The sequence below is a fragment of the Gossypium hirsutum genome, chromosome A12 (assembly GCF_007990345.1).
Source record: "Gossypium hirsutum isolate 1008001.06 chromosome A12, Gossypium_hirsutum_v2.1, whole genome shotgun sequence".
Lineage (NCBI taxonomy): Eukaryota > Viridiplantae > Streptophyta > Magnoliopsida > Malvales > Malvaceae > Gossypium > Gossypium hirsutum.
The window spans coordinates 97,418,360-97,438,798 of record NC_053435.1 but is presented as its reverse complement, the minus strand read 5'-3'; the positions used below and the strand labels follow the sequence as shown (position 1 = coordinate 97,438,798).

General features: G+C 33.1%; 1 protein-coding gene and 2 long non-coding RNA genes across 3 annotated transcripts; 1 reads left to right on the top strand and 2 right to left on the bottom strand.

The window, feature by feature from the left end:
* Positions 1-1,750: 1,750 nt before the first annotated feature.
* Positions 1,751-3,052, bottom strand: LOC121211030 (uncharacterized). Its single transcript, XR_005906402.1, has 2 exons — positions 2,326-3,052; positions 1,751-2,025 (listed from the first exon to the last, which is right to left on the bottom strand). It is a non-coding gene; the product is annotated as an uncharacterized lncRNA (long non-coding RNA).
* Positions 3,053-7,105: 4,053 nt separating this feature from the next.
* Positions 7,106-8,934, top strand: LOC121211029 (transcription factor TCP14). The gene is made up of 2 exons (XM_041083202.1): positions 7,106-8,614; positions 8,720-8,934. Exon 1 carries the CDS (start codon positions 7,318-7,320, stop codon positions 8,536-8,538), a length of 1,221 nt encoding a protein of 406 aa, XP_040939136.1. The 5' UTR covers positions 7,106-7,317; the 3' UTR covers positions 8,539-8,614; positions 8,720-8,934.
* A 9,383-nt stretch (positions 8,935-18,317) lies between these two features.
* On the bottom strand, positions 18,318-19,728 carry LOC121211028 (uncharacterized). The gene is made up of 2 exons (XR_005906401.1): positions 19,520-19,728; positions 18,318-19,397 (listed from the first exon to the last, which is right to left on the bottom strand). It is a non-coding gene; the product is annotated as an uncharacterized lncRNA (long non-coding RNA).
* Positions 19,729-20,439: the final 711 nt, after the last annotated feature.

Genomic DNA, 20,439 nt, shown 5'->3' with positions numbered 1-20,439 from the left:
TGGATTGCCAACAATACTTTAGTTCCACATTTCTCATCACAACTCACAGACACAATGTATTGTTGTTGAGGAGTATCCCATATATATATGCAATTAGAGAAAGGAACCAATAAAACATTAATCTTTCAAGAAAATTCAAGTTGAGAAAAAAATCGTAATTATCTAAATGAATTACCTCAAAGTCTTCATTGCCTTTCCAATCTCCACTATGTAGCTCAACTCATTGTTCTACTCCCACAATTGGGGCCTCTTTCAAATTAACAGTCTTAATCTTCTTAGTCAATTTGCTAATTGAGAGACCAAGTTTACCTGCTACTTTTTCCGGCATGAATAAGTCTATTGCCCCCATATCAACAAAAGCACTCATTATTTGACATGCAATGTTGATGTCTACAAACATCAAGCCTCTTTACTTGTGATCCCTCTTCTCTTTAGTAAATTTGAATATTATTGACCTAAGCTTTAACAGTCTACCACTTCAGGCTCCTCTTTCTCTTATATATTGATCTCGATGAACTTGAACTGCTATGGGTAGTCTTGCATCATATGCGGTCTGCAACATAAGAAGCACTATATTGGCTTCTTTTCGTTCTCTTTACCCTTTTGATGGTTGTTGGGTTTCTTCTCATTTTGTGGTTTCCCATTACTACCATTCTTACCATTGTCATTATTGCCATTTTTATGTTATTCTCCTCACGGTCTCCTTCACTATTGCCATTCTTTTTATGCTTAGAAGACTTGAACTTGTCTTTCCTAGAAACAAATCCGATTAATGACTTTTTCATGATCATAGCTTTGGTCAATTATTGGATCCATCGGTATTCTAATTCCTATTTGGCTTATGGTTTCAAACCACCATGGAAATGAAGAATGCCTATTTGGAGCATCAGTTCACTGAACTCTTTTACATAATCTTAATTGTGCCTTGTTGCCAGAACCAACACAACTTAACTTAAGCCTTCTTCTTGGCATATTCTAGATAAAATTGCTCTTTAAACTTCTTTTAGAACTCCTCCAAAGTCCCAATTGTGGCTTGACCAAGTTTTTCATTTGTGGATCTACGATGCCACCATATAAGAGCGAAATTAGTAAAATATCTATGCTATTATTTATGTTCTTAACTGAGTTAATCTCACGAGTTAATTAGGAACCAATTTAGTTAGTACAATTACAAAAATGTTCTTCCGTAATTAAATTAAGTTATTTTATTCAAAGGTATTTTAGTCTTTTTACTTTAAAAATTAAACAAAAAAAATATTCACATGCTGATGGATTTGTTCTCATGCTATTAGCATCAACAAAAATATTAATTTTACCGCTAAACCAAAACTTTATTTTAATATAATATTTACATTTTAATACATATGTTATGCAACTTTATCACCTCCATCAATTGTATATTGATAATGTTGTTAATTGAGATGATGTCTCAAGCCAACTTGACATTAACTCACGATTAATGACAACACCGTGATAAACAAATGTAATGCATTTAGTATTCTTAATATGATGTGTATTTATGCATTTAAATTTTGTTTAACTAAAAATTTAATCTAATTTTTTAATTTTAATGTCGTAAATATTTCATTTGTTATTATGATTAATTAGTTTCAAACCATACATTTTATTATTTATTATATGCTATTTTTAAACTAATATTTGTGTTCTAAGTACTTAGCTTTCACTTGCACAAGCGTGTGATAGGTGTAGTGAGCCAAATTTGCCCGACACATATAAAAACAAAAAAACAAACCAAAAATAAAAATAAATAAATAACCACAGTCCAAAGTCCAGATTACATGACCCAAGACCCAAGTTACAAGCCCATTCACAAAATGACTTAGCCCAATACTTAAAACGAGCCCAAACGGCCCGAAAGCCAAGCTAAGTTTCGGCAAACCCTAGGGCAAAAGGGGTCCTCGCGCCGCAGAGCATCAACCACATCGCGCCACGCCCACCCTCCGTACGATGCCAGCATCTCAGCAGCCAGCATAGCCCCGTACCTGAGCGCCACGCACCCTGTACCTACAAAGAAAGGACGAACACACAGCAAGAAAGAAACAAAAACAAGGAATATTGTATTTTTCATTTTTTGATCATTTTATTTCTCCGGCTATAAAGCCAAAGGAGGGATCCATTGTAATTTTTACGCGATACTACGCACATTGAAATACAAATACAAAGCAAAAAAACAGAGATTAAAAAAGGTGTTCTGGGTTCTTTCCATTATTTTCTTTTTGTTTACTGTATTTTCTTTTTTTCTTTCTCTTTGTAAATCTGTCTAAACAAAAAAACTAACTAAAAAGGAAGAAAAAAATCTCTCACCTGAATCCCTTTCGATCTCGCCGTCGGAGTGATTTCTCCGTCGTTGTAATCGGGTTCGACAAAGGGACAGAGAACTCCCTTTCTCCTCACTCTTTGGTTGCTGAAGGTTTAGCCTTCGAGAGGGTCTTTCAAGATGGAGCTTAAAAGCTCATTCTCCGCAGCGCCGGCCACTGGCCATGGCGACGATTGAGTGAGCAGACGATGGCCTTTTCGGCTGAAGAGAAAAGGAAGAGATGGGGGGGTTGGGGAGCATTAGGTTTTTCTTTCAATTTGTTTTTAGGTGGCTGAAGGTTTTTTTTTAGGGATTTTAGGTTGGTTTTTGTTCAGCTAATGAAACGGTGACGTTTCAGGGGAAGGGATCCGCGCGTCAAACCGCTTCCAGACCTGAACCCGTGCCTTTGCGCGTCAAAAGGGTTAATTCCACATTAAATCCCTCCCCTTTTGCGCCGCGTTTGAATGAGCCCATCTGCGCTCCTTTTGTTTTTTTTTATTTTCCCTTATAATTTGCGCTATTTTGCAATCCGACCCGCGCTTAAACATTGCGTTTTGAGGGATGGATTATTTCCATCTTGGGTCCCTACGCACTTGCGCGTGTTGCATATCAATACTTTTATCATTACTGACTTATTTTCAAATTACCCCGTATATTATAGTTTAATTTTAATTGAGTCCTTTTTATATAGTCTTTTTTATTTTATTTATTTATTTATTTGTACATTTTAAGTAATTTCGGTAATTGTTTCTTCGTGGTTGTAGATTCGTTTTCGTAATATTATTATCATACTTGGTATATTTTTAAATGTTTATCTCCTTTATATTATTATACATATACATATTTTACAATAAAGCTAATGTCATTTCATACATATAATGTTTTTATTCTAGCCATGTATTTTAGCATATATTTTGCTACGATAATATATTTTGTACATACATATATATTTCGCATAAAATTATTTTTCTACTTGCTTATATTAGTACACATATTTGGTTTATATATTATTAAACCTATACACATTATCATTTCTATATAAATTTGCATGTACTCTCTTTTAAATTTATATGTATATATATACGTATTAATACACTTATTACTTTAATAGATTTTTTTTTATTTTAAAACACCTTTTACTTTGTGATTTACTAAACATTTTCTTTAAGTATATATGAAATAATTTTAGAAACCTTTTTAATTAAAATTATTATTATTATTATTATTTTGAATGTTTCTTTATATTACATTGCTTTTGTGTCTTATATAGCCTCTTATTTAAATATTTTTGATATAAGGGTATGTATATAATTTTTAGACTAACTTAAAGTTCTTATATATATTTATATTATTATTAACCTCATGATCTTTTTACAATAAAATTACATGTACATATGTTTCTTTAAATCTATTTTGTGTCTTGTCATATATCTTTGTTATTCTTTTGTATTATATATATTATTTAAACCATCATATAGTTTGTTAACTTTTAAATATATTTGTGTTTAAAATATTTTACATGCAATTTGATTTAAACTTTCATTCTATGATATCGGTTTCAAAAAAAGGTTACATATATATATATCCCTAGTTTTATACAAATTTGTCAACCTATATTTTATATGTCTATCTATTCGTCATTTTTGTGAAATAGTTTTATACTATATTGCTTCTTTCGATTGCATTTTGTTTTGTGCCTCTAATAATTTTATTATGTCGTGTATGCTATCATTGCATGTTATTTATTCATTATTGCCATGATAATTGTTCTCCATGCATGATTGAAGTAGAGTTATATTTTCAAGCTAATTATATTTAATTGCTTATTTTCTTAGTTGATTAATATCGTCATTCATCATCTCATATGCGCCTGTTACCTCATATCATCGTTTTCCACCTTGTTTTTGAAATGTGGTTTTTTAAAATTCAAATCGTTAAGATAAATTTCGTCTTATTCTAAAAAATGCATTAATACGTTTTAAGCTAGTCTTATGGGTTTTCATTTAAAAATTCTTTGAAACGAAGACGAGATTCGATATTTGGCAATTCGCGGAATAGTGCCCTAACATGTTGGGTTGCAATTTCGCGTTTGCTCAAAATAATCAAATATCCCTTCAAAATTTCATTCATGTCTTCTAAAAATCATTTAAAACGAAGGCAATATTTGGCATTTGACAATTCGGGGATCATGCCCTATCGTGCTGGGTTGTGATCTCTCATTTGATCAAAACAATCGAATATTCCTTTAGGTTTTCACTCATGTTTATTAAAAACCTTTCAAAATAAAGGATGTTCGATGTTTGGCGATTTGAGAATCGTGCCCTATCGTGCTGGGTTGCGCTTTTTTCCATTTGTTCTAAACAATCGAAGATCCCTTCGGAATTTCATTCACGTTTTCTAAAAACCCTTTAAAACGAAAGAAGTGTTCGATGTTTGGCAGTTCGGGGAATAGTACCCTATCGTGCTGGGTCGCAATTTCTCGTTTGGTCAAAATAATCGAATATCTCTTCGAAATTTCATTCGTATTTTTTAAGGTGAGGCAATGTTCGATGTTCGAAAATTCGAGGAATCGTGCCCTACTGTGCTGGGTTTCGGTTTTTTCGATGGACCAAATAGTTGGACATCCTTTTGTTAATTTCAAATTATAAACTTTCGGACGTCGAAACAAGAAGATTTTTGGCGACCAATTCGGGTTATTCAAATGTTGTTAACAAGAACCACATTTCAAAAAACATTTTAATTTTCGACATAAGGACAGAATTTAATCGATTTGGTACCAATTTTGGGCGTAGTGAGGGTGCTAATCCTTCCTCATACGTAACCGACTCCCGAGCCCATTTTCTCATATTTTCGTAAACCAGAATCGTTGTTTTAGTAAACCAAAAATGTTTTATTAAAATAACCAAATCCTTAGGTGACCCGATCACACCAAAACAAAAAGGTCGGTGGCGACTCCATATTTTTGTTTTTTTCAAAAAGTCGATCTTCGTCCGTTTTTCATTAAACCTAAAATTCTTTAATAAAAAGGGTGGTTTCGACAATAGGGTTTTTAGTATTGATAATATTGTTGTTGATTGAGTTAGTGCCACAAGATAACTAGACACTAACTCAAGATAAAGGGCGAAGCCAAAAAAATTGCTTTACAAGGAGCCAGAGATGAATCATTATTTTTGGGGCCAAAGTGCAAATTTACCAATATACTAATAACTTTTAAAATTTTGAAGGGCCTATAAGGAATTTTACTATTTTGAGGGTGGGGGAAAAGCCATGGCATCTCCTTATCTATGCCCTTGTTCAAAATTGACAACGCCATGATAAACAATTGTAGTGCATTTAGTATTAATAATATGATATACTTACGAGTTTAAATTTAATTTTACTCATAACTTAATCTATTTTTTCATTTTAATATAGTGCATATTTCATGTGTTATTATTAATTAACTTCAAACCATACATTTATATTATTTATTGTAAATTATTTCTAAACTAACATTGGTGTTCTAAGTGCGTAATTTTTGTACTTGTACGCATGTGATAAAAATTCTAGTGAAATAACAATGCTGGTATTGTTTTTTAGAAGAATAAAGCTTGTAGTAGTTTTTTTTAATTGCTTTTTAAATCTCATAAAGTTGGAGAGAGAGGAGTAGTAATAAGGAAAAACTGGTAAGTATAAAAGGAAACAGGAGTTTTTTCACCATCAAAAACAGCTGATCAGGTAAGTCCAAGGCAAAAGGATTGGGGAATAATTAAAGTGAAATAATATAATTATATTAATTCTGCCCCTCTCTAATATACTAATCAAATTAATTATGAAGTTATAATATTCAATAGTTATCCCAAAAAAAAACCTAATTTGCTCAGACGTATCATATAATCCAAGGGTATAAAGTATGGAAACAAAGTCCTAATCCAAAGTGATTGCTTTTAAATTGTCTTTAATGAGGAAAAGGGGGGCAAAGAATTGATCAAAGATATGATGTGTTTTGGAAACCCTAAAACACACACACAATGGAGAAGGCAAAGTAAAGAAACAAGAGGAAACCCAAAGTGCTACCCCCCCAAAACAAAGGCAAAATGAAATGATTACTTGAATGGAGAGTAGGGGTCCCATTTCATAAATCTTTTCCTTTTTAAAAAAATCTTTCAAACAAATTTTTTTGACTTGGGATGGTGTCCTACACTCCCCACCATTGTCTTTATGGATTCAATCATAAAAAAGGCCACCTCACGTGGAATCTGAACAATAGCCCTCTGTCACTCCAACCACAATATCATTTCTCATTTATTTATTTTCTAATTCAATTATAAGGACAAAATTCTATTTTTCACTGTTTTTTCTTTTTTACACTTTTTGATTTTCAAAGGTTCCAGTTTTGAGTATAAGAAATTAATATCATGTGTTTAAAAAGCCATTTAATAATTATATTTGAGTGTGATAATACATGTGTGTCATGATTGGTAACTATTTTAACTTGTACTATTTAGTTTCTATAAAGGCTGAGAATATGAAAATTTTGCTAATATTATTAAAATACCCTTACGCTAAAAGGATATTTAATATTATTTACTTCATATTTTTATATAATATTTCAAATAAATAATTTTAAAAATTAAAAAATTTAAATTATTTTATCACTCTATCCATAATTATTTTTATAAATATATAAATATTTTCATTCTATAATATCCACATACGTCCTACAATAATGTTATGGCTTAGGTTTCGATAATATGGATTAATCAAATATTAAAAGCTTGGGCGTAAATGCATAAAGCTTGCCCTCACTTCCCTCTCCTGGAGCACTTGAATTCTGAAAGGGAATTACAAACCCTTGAAAAGAGATATTTTGATGAAAGAAAAACAAATTAAATTAATCAAAAACATAGTCTCATCTCCCCCCATTAATCTATCTGTCATCGCCATCACAAGCTGTCTCTCATAAAGAAAAAGAAAGGCATTACATTAGCGAAACAACCTGTACTACTTTTAATGGTATCATGGAAGGAGGAGGTAGTGATGATCATCAACTCCACCACCACCGCCACAACCACCACCAGCTTTACCACCACCAACGCCCTACTTTTCCATTCCAATTGCTAGAGAAGAAAGAAGAATACAACCAGCCTTGTTCATCCTCTTCCTCCCCCACTTTCCCTTCTATGGCCCTCTCCTCTTCCTCTGCCGATCAAACTAACACCCCCACTTCCATTTCTGCCCTCAAAATCTCCCCCGACCCTTCCAAAAAGCCTCCCCCTAAACGTACTTCTACCAAGGACCGACACACCAAGGTCGACGGACGTGGTCGTAGGATCCGCATGCCAGCTCTTTGTGCAGCTAGGGTTTTTCAACTCACCCGTGAGCTCGGCCACAAATCCGATGGTGAAACAATCGAGTGGCTGCTCCAACAAGCTGAACCAGCAGTGATCGCCGCCACGGGCACCGGCACAATCCCTGCAAACTTCACTTCCCTCAACATCTCCCTCCGTAGCTCCGGCTCAAGCATGTCAGTTCCTTCTCAGCTACGCTCCTCGGGTTTCAATTCCAACTTCTCTATGCAACAACGTCGGAGTTTGTTCCCCGGAATCGGACTCGAAACAACCCCGACATTCCTTAATTTCCAATCGAATACTAGTAGTAACTTGAACTTCATGTTCCAAACTAAGCAAGAGATGCGTGACAATGATGGTACGTCGTTGGAAATATCAGAAACTGAAGAAGGTGTTCTAGGAAGGAAAAGAAGACCCGACCAAGATTTATCTTCACAACATCAAATGGGAAGCTACTTGTTGCAGTCAAGCACTGGGGAAATCCCGGAGGCAAGTCACGGTCAGATTCCGGCGAATTTTTGGATGGTTACTAATTCTAATAATCAAGTTATGAGCGCCAATCGTGATCCTGTATGGACGTTTCCATCAGTTACTAACAGTGCTTTGTATAAGGGTCCTATGTCTAGTGGATTGCATTTCATGAATTTTCCAACGCCGATGGCCTTATTGTCAGGTCAACAATTGGGCTCAAGCAGCGTTTCCAGTGGTGGCGTAGGTGGTGGAAGTTGTGGCTTAAGTGAAGGGCATTTCAATATGTTAGCGGGGTTGAATCCTTATCGGCAAGTACCGGGCACTGTCGTATCGGAGTCACAAGTGAGCGGGTCACATTCGCACCACGACGGAGCTGGTGGCGCCGATGATCGACATGATACAACTAGTCATCACTCATAGAAATGATCATCATCACCAAGCATCCTCCTTTACTTCTTTTGATTGGTTGTGTAATTTGATGTGTAACACACGTGAGGTCTGATTTCTCTTTGAAAAAAAAAGTTTTAATTTTATTTATTATTCACAAAAAAAAGAAAAAATAATTTTTCGGTGTGATTAAAATGGGTTATTTTGCTTCTAGGGTTTGATGGAGAGTAAGAGACTGACAGACAAAGGTGAAGACACTATTTTATATTATTTTATTACACTCAATTTTATTTTATCTTTATTTCATCTTTAATTTCTTTTTTAGGTTTTTTTTTTTGGAAGAGGCAATAAAAATGCCTTTGCTTGTGCAATCTGAAATTTGTTAGCAAATGTCTAGTGATTTTGGATAATGAAAGGAAATTTTTTTTTCCTTGAATTCATTAATTTTTTTGTGTTAAATATATTTAAAAGAAATAAAAATTTACCATTCTCCTATCTAACCAATAATTGAATATTTACTTTATTTTAGTTTCATTTATTCATATTTTGTGGTAAAAGCCGCAAAGTTTGTGCACTACGTACAGCAGTAATAATAGTAGAATAGAGACACTGAAAGATATGATAAAAGTAAAGCTAGTTTGAATCCCCGTATTGCTTGATAGTGAGGATATTTATTATTTCAAGTATAATTTTGACTCAAATTGTGCTAATTACGTATTAATAGGATTATGTAATCTCTTGTAAAAAAAAAAAAAGAAATTTTAACTTTCGATGGGAAGAATAAGTTTTGGATGGGTTGATTTGACTAAATTTATTCATCAATTTAATTTAATTTAAAATTTTCTCCAATTAATAAGTGGAATGGAGAAAATTTTTTGAGTTGAGAATTAATAAATTTAATTAAATTAAAATAGAAGAATTATAAAATTTTTCATGATTTGAAGGTTTATTTAAAAAAAAATTATTGATGAAATTATAGTTCGATTAGTATCGGTAATATTACAATGTAAGTGAGTATAGATTCAAACGTTTTGAAGTGTATTTATTTTCCTTAACAAAATTAGTGTTTGTTGGCCTCTTATGGTAGTAAAATTTATCAACTTTCATTATCCTCCTCCTTTCTTTTAGCTTTTCTTTCGTTTTATACATTATGATTCTATAATTTGTGGCATTGGATAGTGAAGTGGAAAAGTGGATTAGATATATGTATTTAAGTTGGATTACAAAATGAAATAGGAATTTTAAATATATCTATATTCGGAGTTCATTCAGTACATAAAAAAAATGAAAATAAAATATATTATAAAATTGAGAAACCAATCTTGAATTAAGGTTGAACCGACCAGTAACTTTTTCCAACTCATTCTTTTAAGTCTATAGTATTTTTTTTTCTATCCAAATCCTTTTAAATATCTAATATATCAACTGAAACTTTAATGAATAACCCCTTCTTGAACTAAAGAAAAATCGAGAATCGAATTACTATAAATAATTATTAAAAATCCAAAAATCCTGAACCACAATGTAATTTTTTGCTCTCCAAAAAGGTTATAATTTGTTAGGTCTGATACATCCAATTTAATTCAATTGAGTTTTAAATGAATAATTTATATTTAAACTGATTTGGTCTTGAATAATTATTCAATATTATTTTATTTTAATTATTAATAATAAGGAAATAATATCTTAATAATTTCATTCTCTCTTTAAATAATGAAATTGCTTATTGCATTGGATCACTAGTTAACTAAGAAACGTCATGTCCTCATCTAATCTGTGAATATTTCTATTCAAAATAGATTTTTTTTTACTAAATTTTGTTAATGAATTATACAGAAGTAAATCAGTACCACACACACAGGAAAATAGACTTTTAGCGGCGCTTTTTTTAGCCTTTAGCGGTGCTTATAAGCGCCACTAAAACTTTTAGCGACGCTTTCTAAAACACCGCCAAAAATGCCGCTATAGGTAACGCCACAAAACTTTGTGGTGTTTATTGAAAAAAAACGCCGCTAAAAGCCTTGACTTTTAGCGGCGTCTGTGGTAAAAGCGCCGCTAAAAGCCTTGACTTTTAGCGGCGTCTGTGGGAAAAGCGCCGCTAAAAGCCTTGACTTTTAGCGGCGTTTTTGGTAAAAGCACCGCTAAAAGCCTTGACTTTTAACGGCGTTTATTGGAAAAGCGCCGCTAAAAGTCACGGTTTTTAGCGGCGCTTTTACTACAAACGCCGCTAGTTTTGGCAGATTTGCAATATTTTTTTACCAATATCCAGCCCTTCCTGCATTAAATTCCAACCAAATACAACAAATATAGTATAAAATGCAGCCAAAAACAGCAAATTTAGCATAAAAATACAACCAAAAAATTAATTCTAAATGATATTTCAAATTTAACTAAAGATATATGATATAATTAATAAATAAAGTATAATTTAAAATATTTTTACAATACTGTTAAACGTGACAAAACTTAAAAACATTCTTACAATAAGAAAACTAATGTCTAAGATGGCGGCTTTTGCGATTGCTGAAACATATGCATCATCTGCTGAAGCTGTAGCTGGAGGTCATCGTACTTTTTGCTTTGCTCTGCTACCATCGCTCGTGCCTCTGCCTCTCTCGCTGCAGCCGCTGCCTCCCTCTCTGCTGCCTCCGCTCTAAGTTGTTGCTGGAGTTCTTCATATTTTCGTTGAACCTCGGCAATTTGCTCAACCGTGTTCGCTTGCATCTGAGCTATCTGGTCTCTTAACCTCTGAACTTCAGCTTGAGCTTGACTTCCAGAAGGCATGTATTGCTGGGAGCCGGATCCAAAATATTGGGTCGGGGTAACACCAGATCCTTGAAATCGAACCCGACCGTACTTTTCAGGACCCAAAACTTCAGTGATAATTCTGTTATCAATGTTCTCAAGATTAACAGAACTATCACTCGAAGCAATCGCTTCATATTCTGCCTTCTTCTCCTTTAGTTTCTCCTAAAAAATCAATTAAAGAGTTAGAAACGAAATATATAATAAAAAGGAATGCAACATAACTTAACATTATTTAAAACTACTAATGATGAATTGAATTAAACAATTATAATTAAAGATTATAAATATTTAGAATAAATCAAATTAAAAAATTATCATTAAAGATTATAAATATTTAGAATAAATCAAATATTATTAAGTAAATATACCATAATTTCTCCAGCTTCGGATGTCATAGGAGATCCATCTTTCTTCCTATGCGTAATCTCAAAAAGCTGAAGGCGTCCAACATTTTTGTCCGGATTTAACTTCCTACAATATAGTAGTAAGAATATTATTTAATAATAGAAAGTTATTAATATTTGAAAAAAATTAATAAATTCATAATACCTCGGCCTCAGCTACAGAAGCAAAACTTCTCGACCCTGCCGTGTGCGTGAATTTTTGTTTTTGCCTGCTGCTTGTTCCAACTCGCTCACGGTCCTACATAATAAAATTATTATTACGTATAAAGTAAACACTATATATAATAGTTTGGAAATACGCAATACCTCTCCTTTCTTTGAATTCCAAAATCTAACCGCATCTTCCCATTGATACCTCAGCATTCCCGGCGGAACATTTTTCAATTTTTCCTCGAGGCTTATGTCTTTCTTAAAGTATTGTTTCTTTAAAGTGCTTTTATTGTCTCTCCATCTTTTACCTAATGCATTCTTGATATAATCATCGGAGACTTCTAAAGCAAATCTCTCCTAAAAAAACATAAGTTTAGAATGTAAATATAAATGAAACTTAAACCAAAGTATTATAAATTGCATTCACATTTTGTTACCTTAATATTAGCGAGAGCCTGATTTTTGTTGCTATCAGGCATGTGATGCCATGATTCATAGTTGATGGGCAACATATTTGCATTTCGTGCTAAAATGCCCAAATAGCATGCTAAAAGTCGAGCCTCAGATCCAACAGGCTGACCATGAGTATTTCTACTTACTTTAACACGCTCGACAGGATCTAAGTCGTATAAATCTCTAAGCAGCGTACGTCCTCGAACTCTACGCGTCCCACCACTTTCAGCTGAAAAATGATATACTATTATTATATTAAAATTGACAAATAATTCAATAATAAAAGTCAACACATGTAAAATGAACATAACATTACTTTGAAATTCTTCAGGCTCATCAAGTGTCTCCGGCACATTCGAAGATCCAACAACTGTCTGCTGTTCACTATTTCCTTCTTCCGAATTTGGAGTATTCTGGACAATACTTAAATCTCTTAATCTTCTTCTACGCATTTTTCCTGCAATACACATAAAATAGTTAAAGTTTTAGTAACAAATTACAACAATAGTAGTACATATAAAATAGTTAAATTATATAACATGACAAATATTAAAATTATAATATTACATATAATTAAAAAATTGTAAAATCTTACTACATCATTATTCGTAAATATCTTCATCCGCATCATGTCGAACCCATTGATGTTGTGCATTGGTATTAGGGATATTTTCATCTAAGTTTTGTTCTGGAAAAGGTAATGTTTCTGATCTTTCGACGATGTCATCTCTACTTCCATTACCCATTTCAAACAAGTCTCTAGGGGTGTTCCAGAGTACAACATACCAACCCTCATCAGTTGGATCTTTCGAATAAAAAACTTGTTTCACTTGAGAGGAAAATACATATGGCTCGTCCATCAATTGTTGTCCAGTGTGAATCAAGCGAGAGAAATTCAACATTGTAAAACCAAATTGATCTTCTTTAATTCCTCGAGCAGTATTAACATCAGCCCAATCACACCGAAATAAGACAACTTTCCATCTGCCATAGTAATCCAACTCAATAATGTCGGTAAGAAGTCCATAATACTCCACATTACCCTCAACCGGATTACTGTCCCTAGCACTAGCATAACTTGTAATTGAAGAATTAACAACAACTCCACAATTTTGAGTTCTCCTAATTCTCTCACGATACTTTGTATGAAATCTGTATCCATTGATGAGGAAGGCACTATATCTTTTTATTATTCTGTTCGGACCTTGGGAAAGCCATTTAACTTCGTCATTGATGTCCTTTCCACTCCAAACCTATTGAATCGAAAGTAAATTGAATAATTAACTAAATTTCAGGATTATATGTAACTTATTAACTTTAGTTACATACCGTTTGACTTAACCATTCATGAAAAGATTCTGTAAATAAAATTATTAATCTTTCGATGTTGCAATCTTCGAGAGCGTGCACGAGATCTCAAAATTTGTTTGTACTCACTATATTAAAAACAAGTGTAATTGGTTAGAAGATAAACAAATCAAAACTACGAATATGTGAGGAAATTTTAGAACTTACTTGCGTAACGGTTCAACTAAATCGTGGTGAAAAAGTACATATCGATGTGCTTGTATCCACGATATATCATCTAATTCTGCAATTTCAACTTTGCCGATTGGTTCTCCATAACTTTGGAATAAATAAGTTTCGGCCAAGTTATGATCATTGAGCCCAGTATTTCTATTTGGTCTATTCAATCGTCTTTCAACATCTTTTAAATATCTAGAACAGAATGTCATGCACTCCTCTGCCAAGTAGCCTTCAGCAATTGATCCTTTTGGATAACGCTTATTGCGACAATAAGCTTTCAATTTGCTTAGGAACCTAAACACGATATACAATATTTATCAAAAGTTGTAACTAAATGTATAGACGCGAATAAATAAATACTTGACAAATAAATTAGCACCTTTCTATTGGATACATCCATCGATAAAAAACCAGTCCACCAAGTATTGCTTCGTGAGGGAGATGGATTACCAAGTGCACCATAATAGTAAAGAAGGAAGGTGGAAAGATCTTCTCCAAATTGCATAAAGTCAAAGCAGCTCGATCCTGTACTTTCTTAAGTTCTTCAACATCCAAAACTTTGCCACAAATAGCTTTCATTATATTGGATAGTTCAATTATACAGGACGTCACATTTTTTGACATGCAGCACCGTAAAGCAACTGGGAGTAAATCTTGCATCAAGATGTGGTAATCATGTGATTTTAATGAATATAATCTTCGATCTTTAAGACTTACACATCGAGATATATTTGACGCATACGCATCTGGGACCTTTATATCTGTCAACACCATACAAAACACCTCTTTCTCTTCTTTTGACATTGAAAAAATAGAAGGTGGCAATCGATATTTCCCATTCGAAAGTACTTGAGGATGAAGATCACGCCGAATTCTCATGTCAACTAAATCAAGTCGACTCTGAAGATTGTCTTTTGATTTTCCATTGACATTCAAAATTGTCCCAATTATGTTCTCGCAGACATTATTCTCAATATGCATGACATCAAGATTGTGGCGTAAAATATTATGCTCCCAATAAGGCAACTCAAAAAAATACTTCTTTTTTTCCACAAGTCTGCCTCATTAGGATCATCCTCTTCGTCAGATTCATCATCGAATTCATCCCTCGATCTTCTCTTTAATTGCGTGTTAGGTGGTTGATTCATCTTCCCATAACTGAAGTTGATATCTTTTAACATAAACAAGATTTCAGATCCAACGGTCTGCTGAGGAGCTCCTCTGTACTCTTCTGTACCGTCAAATAAAGTCCTCTGAAATCTAAATTTATGATTTTCATCTAACCACCGATGATGGCCCATATAAGAGAACTTCTTCTCATTGTACAACCACTTCGAACAAGTTTGCGCAGCACAACAAGGACAAGCATAACGTCCTTTAGTACTCCAACCCGATAAATTAGCATAAGCCGGGAAATCATTAATTGTCCACAATAAAGCTGCACGTAAATAAAAGTTCTCTTTTCTTAATACATCATATGTCTCAACACCCGACCATAATTGTTTTTACTCTTCAATAAGTGGCTGCAAATAGATGTCAATATCATTTCCGGGACCTTTCTCTCCAGGAATAATCATTGATAAAATAAACGAAGATTGCTTCATGCAAATCCATGGAGGTAAATTGTAAGGAACAAGCACCACAGGCCAAGTGCTGTACGAAGTACTCATGATTTTAAATGGATTAAAGCCGTCAGCTGCTAGCCCAAGCCTCACATTTCGAGGATCGCTTGCAAAGCTTGAAAATTTCATGTCAAATGATTTCCAAGCTAAAGAATCCGCAGGATGTCTTAATAATCCATCATCGGTCCGTTGATCATTATGCCACCTCATAGATTCGGCCGTCTTTGATGACATGAAAAGCCTTTGAAGTTTGGTATTAGGGGAAAGTATCGCAAAACCTTGACTGGCTTCTTTCTTAACTGTGCCCCACATTTATCCGCATTCACATCTTCTGTATTCCCATTCATCCAACGAGACTTGCCGCAAACATTACAACACTGTTGGTTCTTCTGATCACCCCAGTACAACATGCAGTCATTTAGGCAACTATGAATTTTATCGTACCCAAGGCCCAAATCTTTTATTAGTCTCTTCATATCTTAAGAAGATTGGGGGATTTTTGCAAAAGGAAACATCTCTCTCAGAAACTCTAACAGCATTATAAAAGAATTTCCAGTCCACCCTCCCAAACATTTTAAGTGAAATAAACGAATGCAAAATGACAATTTCGAATATTTTGATCCCTCATAAAGTTCTTCGTTCATTTCATTTAGTAAATTGTAGAACTTCGCCGCTTCTTCATTTGGCTCCTCATAAGGTGCACTTGTTCCCGTTTTGCCAAAAACATTTCCACCAATATTACAATCATCGGATGCAATAAAGTCAGGTGGAAACGATTGCTCACCATGACTGTGCATATTAAATGCATCCCGCAACATATTTTCCATGTCATCTTGTCTGACATACTGATGGTAATCAGTATCAGGATAATTCTGATTAATCAATTGAAGAAGTTCTACTAGCTGTGCACTCTCCATGGAAAATCCATTTTTTATACCCCCGAATAAAGCCATCAATAATTAGATGTTCGTAGACAACTTCACGAGTATGCCAATTGATGTTGCCACACTTCTTACACGGGCAAAGAATCATATTCTCTTGGCTTGTATTTTGAAATGCAAAATTCAGAAAAATTTGTACTCCATTTCGATAGGCGTTGCTTACCCTTGACAATTTCATCCAACTCCTATCTATTTCGTAGTTCTTGAATTCTAAAGTTGACAATAAATTACATAGGTAAGTTGTTTATTATGTAAGTCTTAATATGATATATTTTTATGTTTTATGTAAGTTATGTAGATTATGTAAGTTATGAAATTTGAAATTTAAACTATATGCTTTTAAGGAAACTATTAGATTACACTACATGTATTAGTTAAGTTGCGTAAGTTGTTATGTACGTTATGTGAGTTATGTAAATTATGTAAGTTATGTGAGTTATGTAAGTTATTTTTTAAGATTCATCATACGTGGCGTTGTTACACCTATGGAAGATCCATTATATCTTACAGCTCGATATAAGGCAACCCGTCAGGTTTCCAGCCTATATACTTTGAATCTTTAAAATATTTAAAAAAGGTTGGAGAGAAGGTCAACTATTGTTGTAATTTTAATGGACAAGCAAGCTACATGGTAAAAAATATTCAATAGTAAATGAACTCGATAGAACTTTTTTCAAGTCTTTTTGAATTTTTTAAGATTCATCATACGTGGCGTTGTTACACCTAGGGAGGATCCATTATATCTTACAGCTCGATATAAGGCAACCCGTCAGGTTTCCAGCCTATATACTTTGAATCTTTAAAATATTTAAAAAAAGGTTAGAGAGAAGGTCAGCTATTGTTGTAATTTTAATGGACAAGCAAGCTACATGGTAATAAAATTAATTCATACTTATTCATACTTAACAACATACACAAAGGTTTCCAGTAGCAATGAGAAGAACATACGCATTGGAACTAGTAGCAAAGAGATCCAAAGGATAAGCGAAATAAGCAAATTAAAAAAATTAAAGACAACATAACAAGTCTCTAAGGATAAACAACATAAGCAAATTAAAAAAATAATCAAAGGACAGAATTGAAATAAGTTAAAAACATGATCCATTAATGATCCATTAAAAAACAAGTTAAAAACAAATTTAACAAATTAAATATACATACCTATTTGAAATTGTAATTACCTTGTAATTAGCTCATGGAATACATACCAAATATAATCTCCTAGAAATAAAGATTTAGCAAATTAAATATACATACCTCTTTAAAATAAGACCAGGCATTTCAATATTGATAAAACATACATCCCAAGATTATCAAATATAGAAAGTACCTGCACTTCCACAACTGTTGAACTTTGCAGAGCATCCGTTATCAGCTGAATATTATCAGTCAAAAGTGAAACCTGAAAAAGAGAAGCCATAGAAAATATGCTGCATTTGTACAGCAAGCATTAAAATTTAGAAAAGAAAATTGCTTTGGGTAAGCAAAATCACTACAAGCTTATCCAACAACAAATTTCTAAACCAATGTTGTTAAGGGCGCAAGATGCACAAAGTGCAAAAAAAAAGCACGTTTATGTGGGATGCCTGTAAAATAAGCTTAAGATGTATAATTATGATTAAAAAACACAAAATTGATTTGGTATATCTACAAAACATGAAATCTTTTTCTTTTAATCATGTAGGTCAATATGCACTATTATCTCCTAGCCCATGCTTCTTGTAGAATACTCAAATACTGAGAAGTAGAGAAGTTGATATTGTCCCCATTTTTACTAGCAAAGAGAATTTCAACCATGTAGACATTTTTTATGAATATTGCCTAACAAAACAGCATGCCTAGGTGCATCAAGCGAGTGCCTAATCAAATGGTCTTGGTTATAGGGACTTGACGCTCTATGTTTTTTCAGGTTTGATGCTCTTTGTTATTCGACACAAAGGCACAAAACCAAGAAAATGATGCTCACTACCTGATCTGGAAAGAAATGACATAATCATAAAAGCTCAATTTCCAGAGGATGATGGTAGATCACTACTATATATAGGACTAACATCCAGAAGATGACAGTTGGTGCACTGTTATGTTCCAAGTCTGGGATCAAACCACCATACTATTAATAGAGAACTAAGATTTGAAGAAAGATTTTTCCCGTATTTCAATTCCAAATTTTGCCTATGGTTGTGGAACTCCAAGGGAGTTGCATACGTTGGAATGGATTTACTGAAACTTTCGACTCATTTTATTCATTAATAATATTCCTCTTAAGTAAAGGTTTACAATTTAAAAAACAAGATGCAAAACCACAATTTCATGTTCTACCAAGAAAAAGAAGATAAGAAAGCTAAGTATACTAATTTATAAGGAAAGTTTATTTAAACTAACAATGGAATTTTAAGAAATAAAAATCAGACGCAAATCTCAAGAAAATCATAATCAGATCTCCTAACATGCATTGTGTTATACCTTAGGCAAAAGGTTCAAATGTGATAAGATTATTCCAATAAAACTTATGAGTCATAATATGAAATACTGGGAAAAAGTCTTCGAGTAACATTTACGACAACATGCTAAGATTGTGGAAAATTAGTTTGAATTCATGCCCCCAAGGCAATGAACTTTGATGGGCTTTAGACAAGAACACAATCCCTCTCAAATATGCCAGTATACTGTGATATGCATGGAGTGATTACAAACAAAAGAACTTGTTGATTTAGAGAAAGCATATGACAGAGTACCTAGAGACATTCTTTGATGTGTTCCAAACAAGAACACAGTCAAATATGCTAGTGTAAAGAGGTATTAATGGAGCAATTATAAACATAAGAACCTGTTGTTGATTAAAAGATGAAGTACAGATTACAAAATGGGTTCATCAAATACCAGGTTGAAGAACAAGTAAATAAGAGTACTTTGATTTGATGGACTCGCCAAAGGTAGCCTTCAATCGGGTTTGATTTCAAAATGAAATCCCTTAATCTTTCTGCTTGCTGCAAAAATAAAACAGAAGTGAAATCGAAGTCGAAATGAAATAAAAAATAAACGGCTTGCTTGCTGCAATGAAATCAAAATGAAAGAAGGAGCTTTGGGTTTGATTAGAAAATTATAATACCTGTCGATCGAAAAGAGAGAGGGAGACAGCAAATGGGTTTGATTTAGGAAATTTTAGGGTTTTAGAGGAACTATGATTTAGGAGAAAATGAGGGTTTCGGGGGAACTATGATTTAGGCAAATGGCTTACTCAGAGAAAGGCTGAGAAAGAAAAGGGAATTGGGAAAGAAAAGGGAATCGGGGGAGAGAATAGAAGTACAGGCTGAGAATGGCTGACAAAGAGAGTGGAATCGGGAAAGAAGGGAATTGGGGGGGGGGAGAGAAATAAAACGGCGTCGTTTCAATCAAAACTAAAATTTAGCCGCATATTTTATCAAAACGGTACCGTTTTATTTTAAAAAAACTTACTTTTTGCGGTGTTTTTATCATAAACGCCGCTATTGATTGCCTTTTGCGGCGTTTTATATAAACGCCGCTATTGCTTGTCTTTTGCAGCGTTTTTATCATAAACGCCGTTAATTTTTTACTTTTTTATAATTTTTATATTGAATTTTTATATCTTTTATATTAATTTTAAATAAATTTTTTAAAATTTAAGTAATATTTAAAATAATTAGATTAATTTTTAATTTTTTTTATATATTTTTATATATCAAATTGTTTAGATTAAATATTTTTAAATATAAAAGCATTAATTGATTACATAAAATTTCATCATTTAACAAATTCATCATAAAATGGAGATATGAGTCGAGATATTTAGAATTGTCTTTTTCTTATGTAAACCAGTGAATGTTAGAAAAGAAAGCTGCTTAAAATATTTCCATAACAAGTATAATATGTTGTTGGAGTTTCAACACACTTTAACCGGGTAAAGTAAGAATTTCAAACAGAGCACCAGCAGCAACGTATTATACCCGGGTAAAATATGAAGGAAATTTTTTTATTAATATATAAATTTAAAATATAAATTTATTAATA

Bases quoted from the DNA above. Each gene is read 5' to 3' on its own strand.
- LOC121211029 (XM_041083202.1), top strand. From the start codon at position 7,318: ATGGAAGGAGGAGGTAGTGATGATCATCAACTCCACCACCACCGCCAC.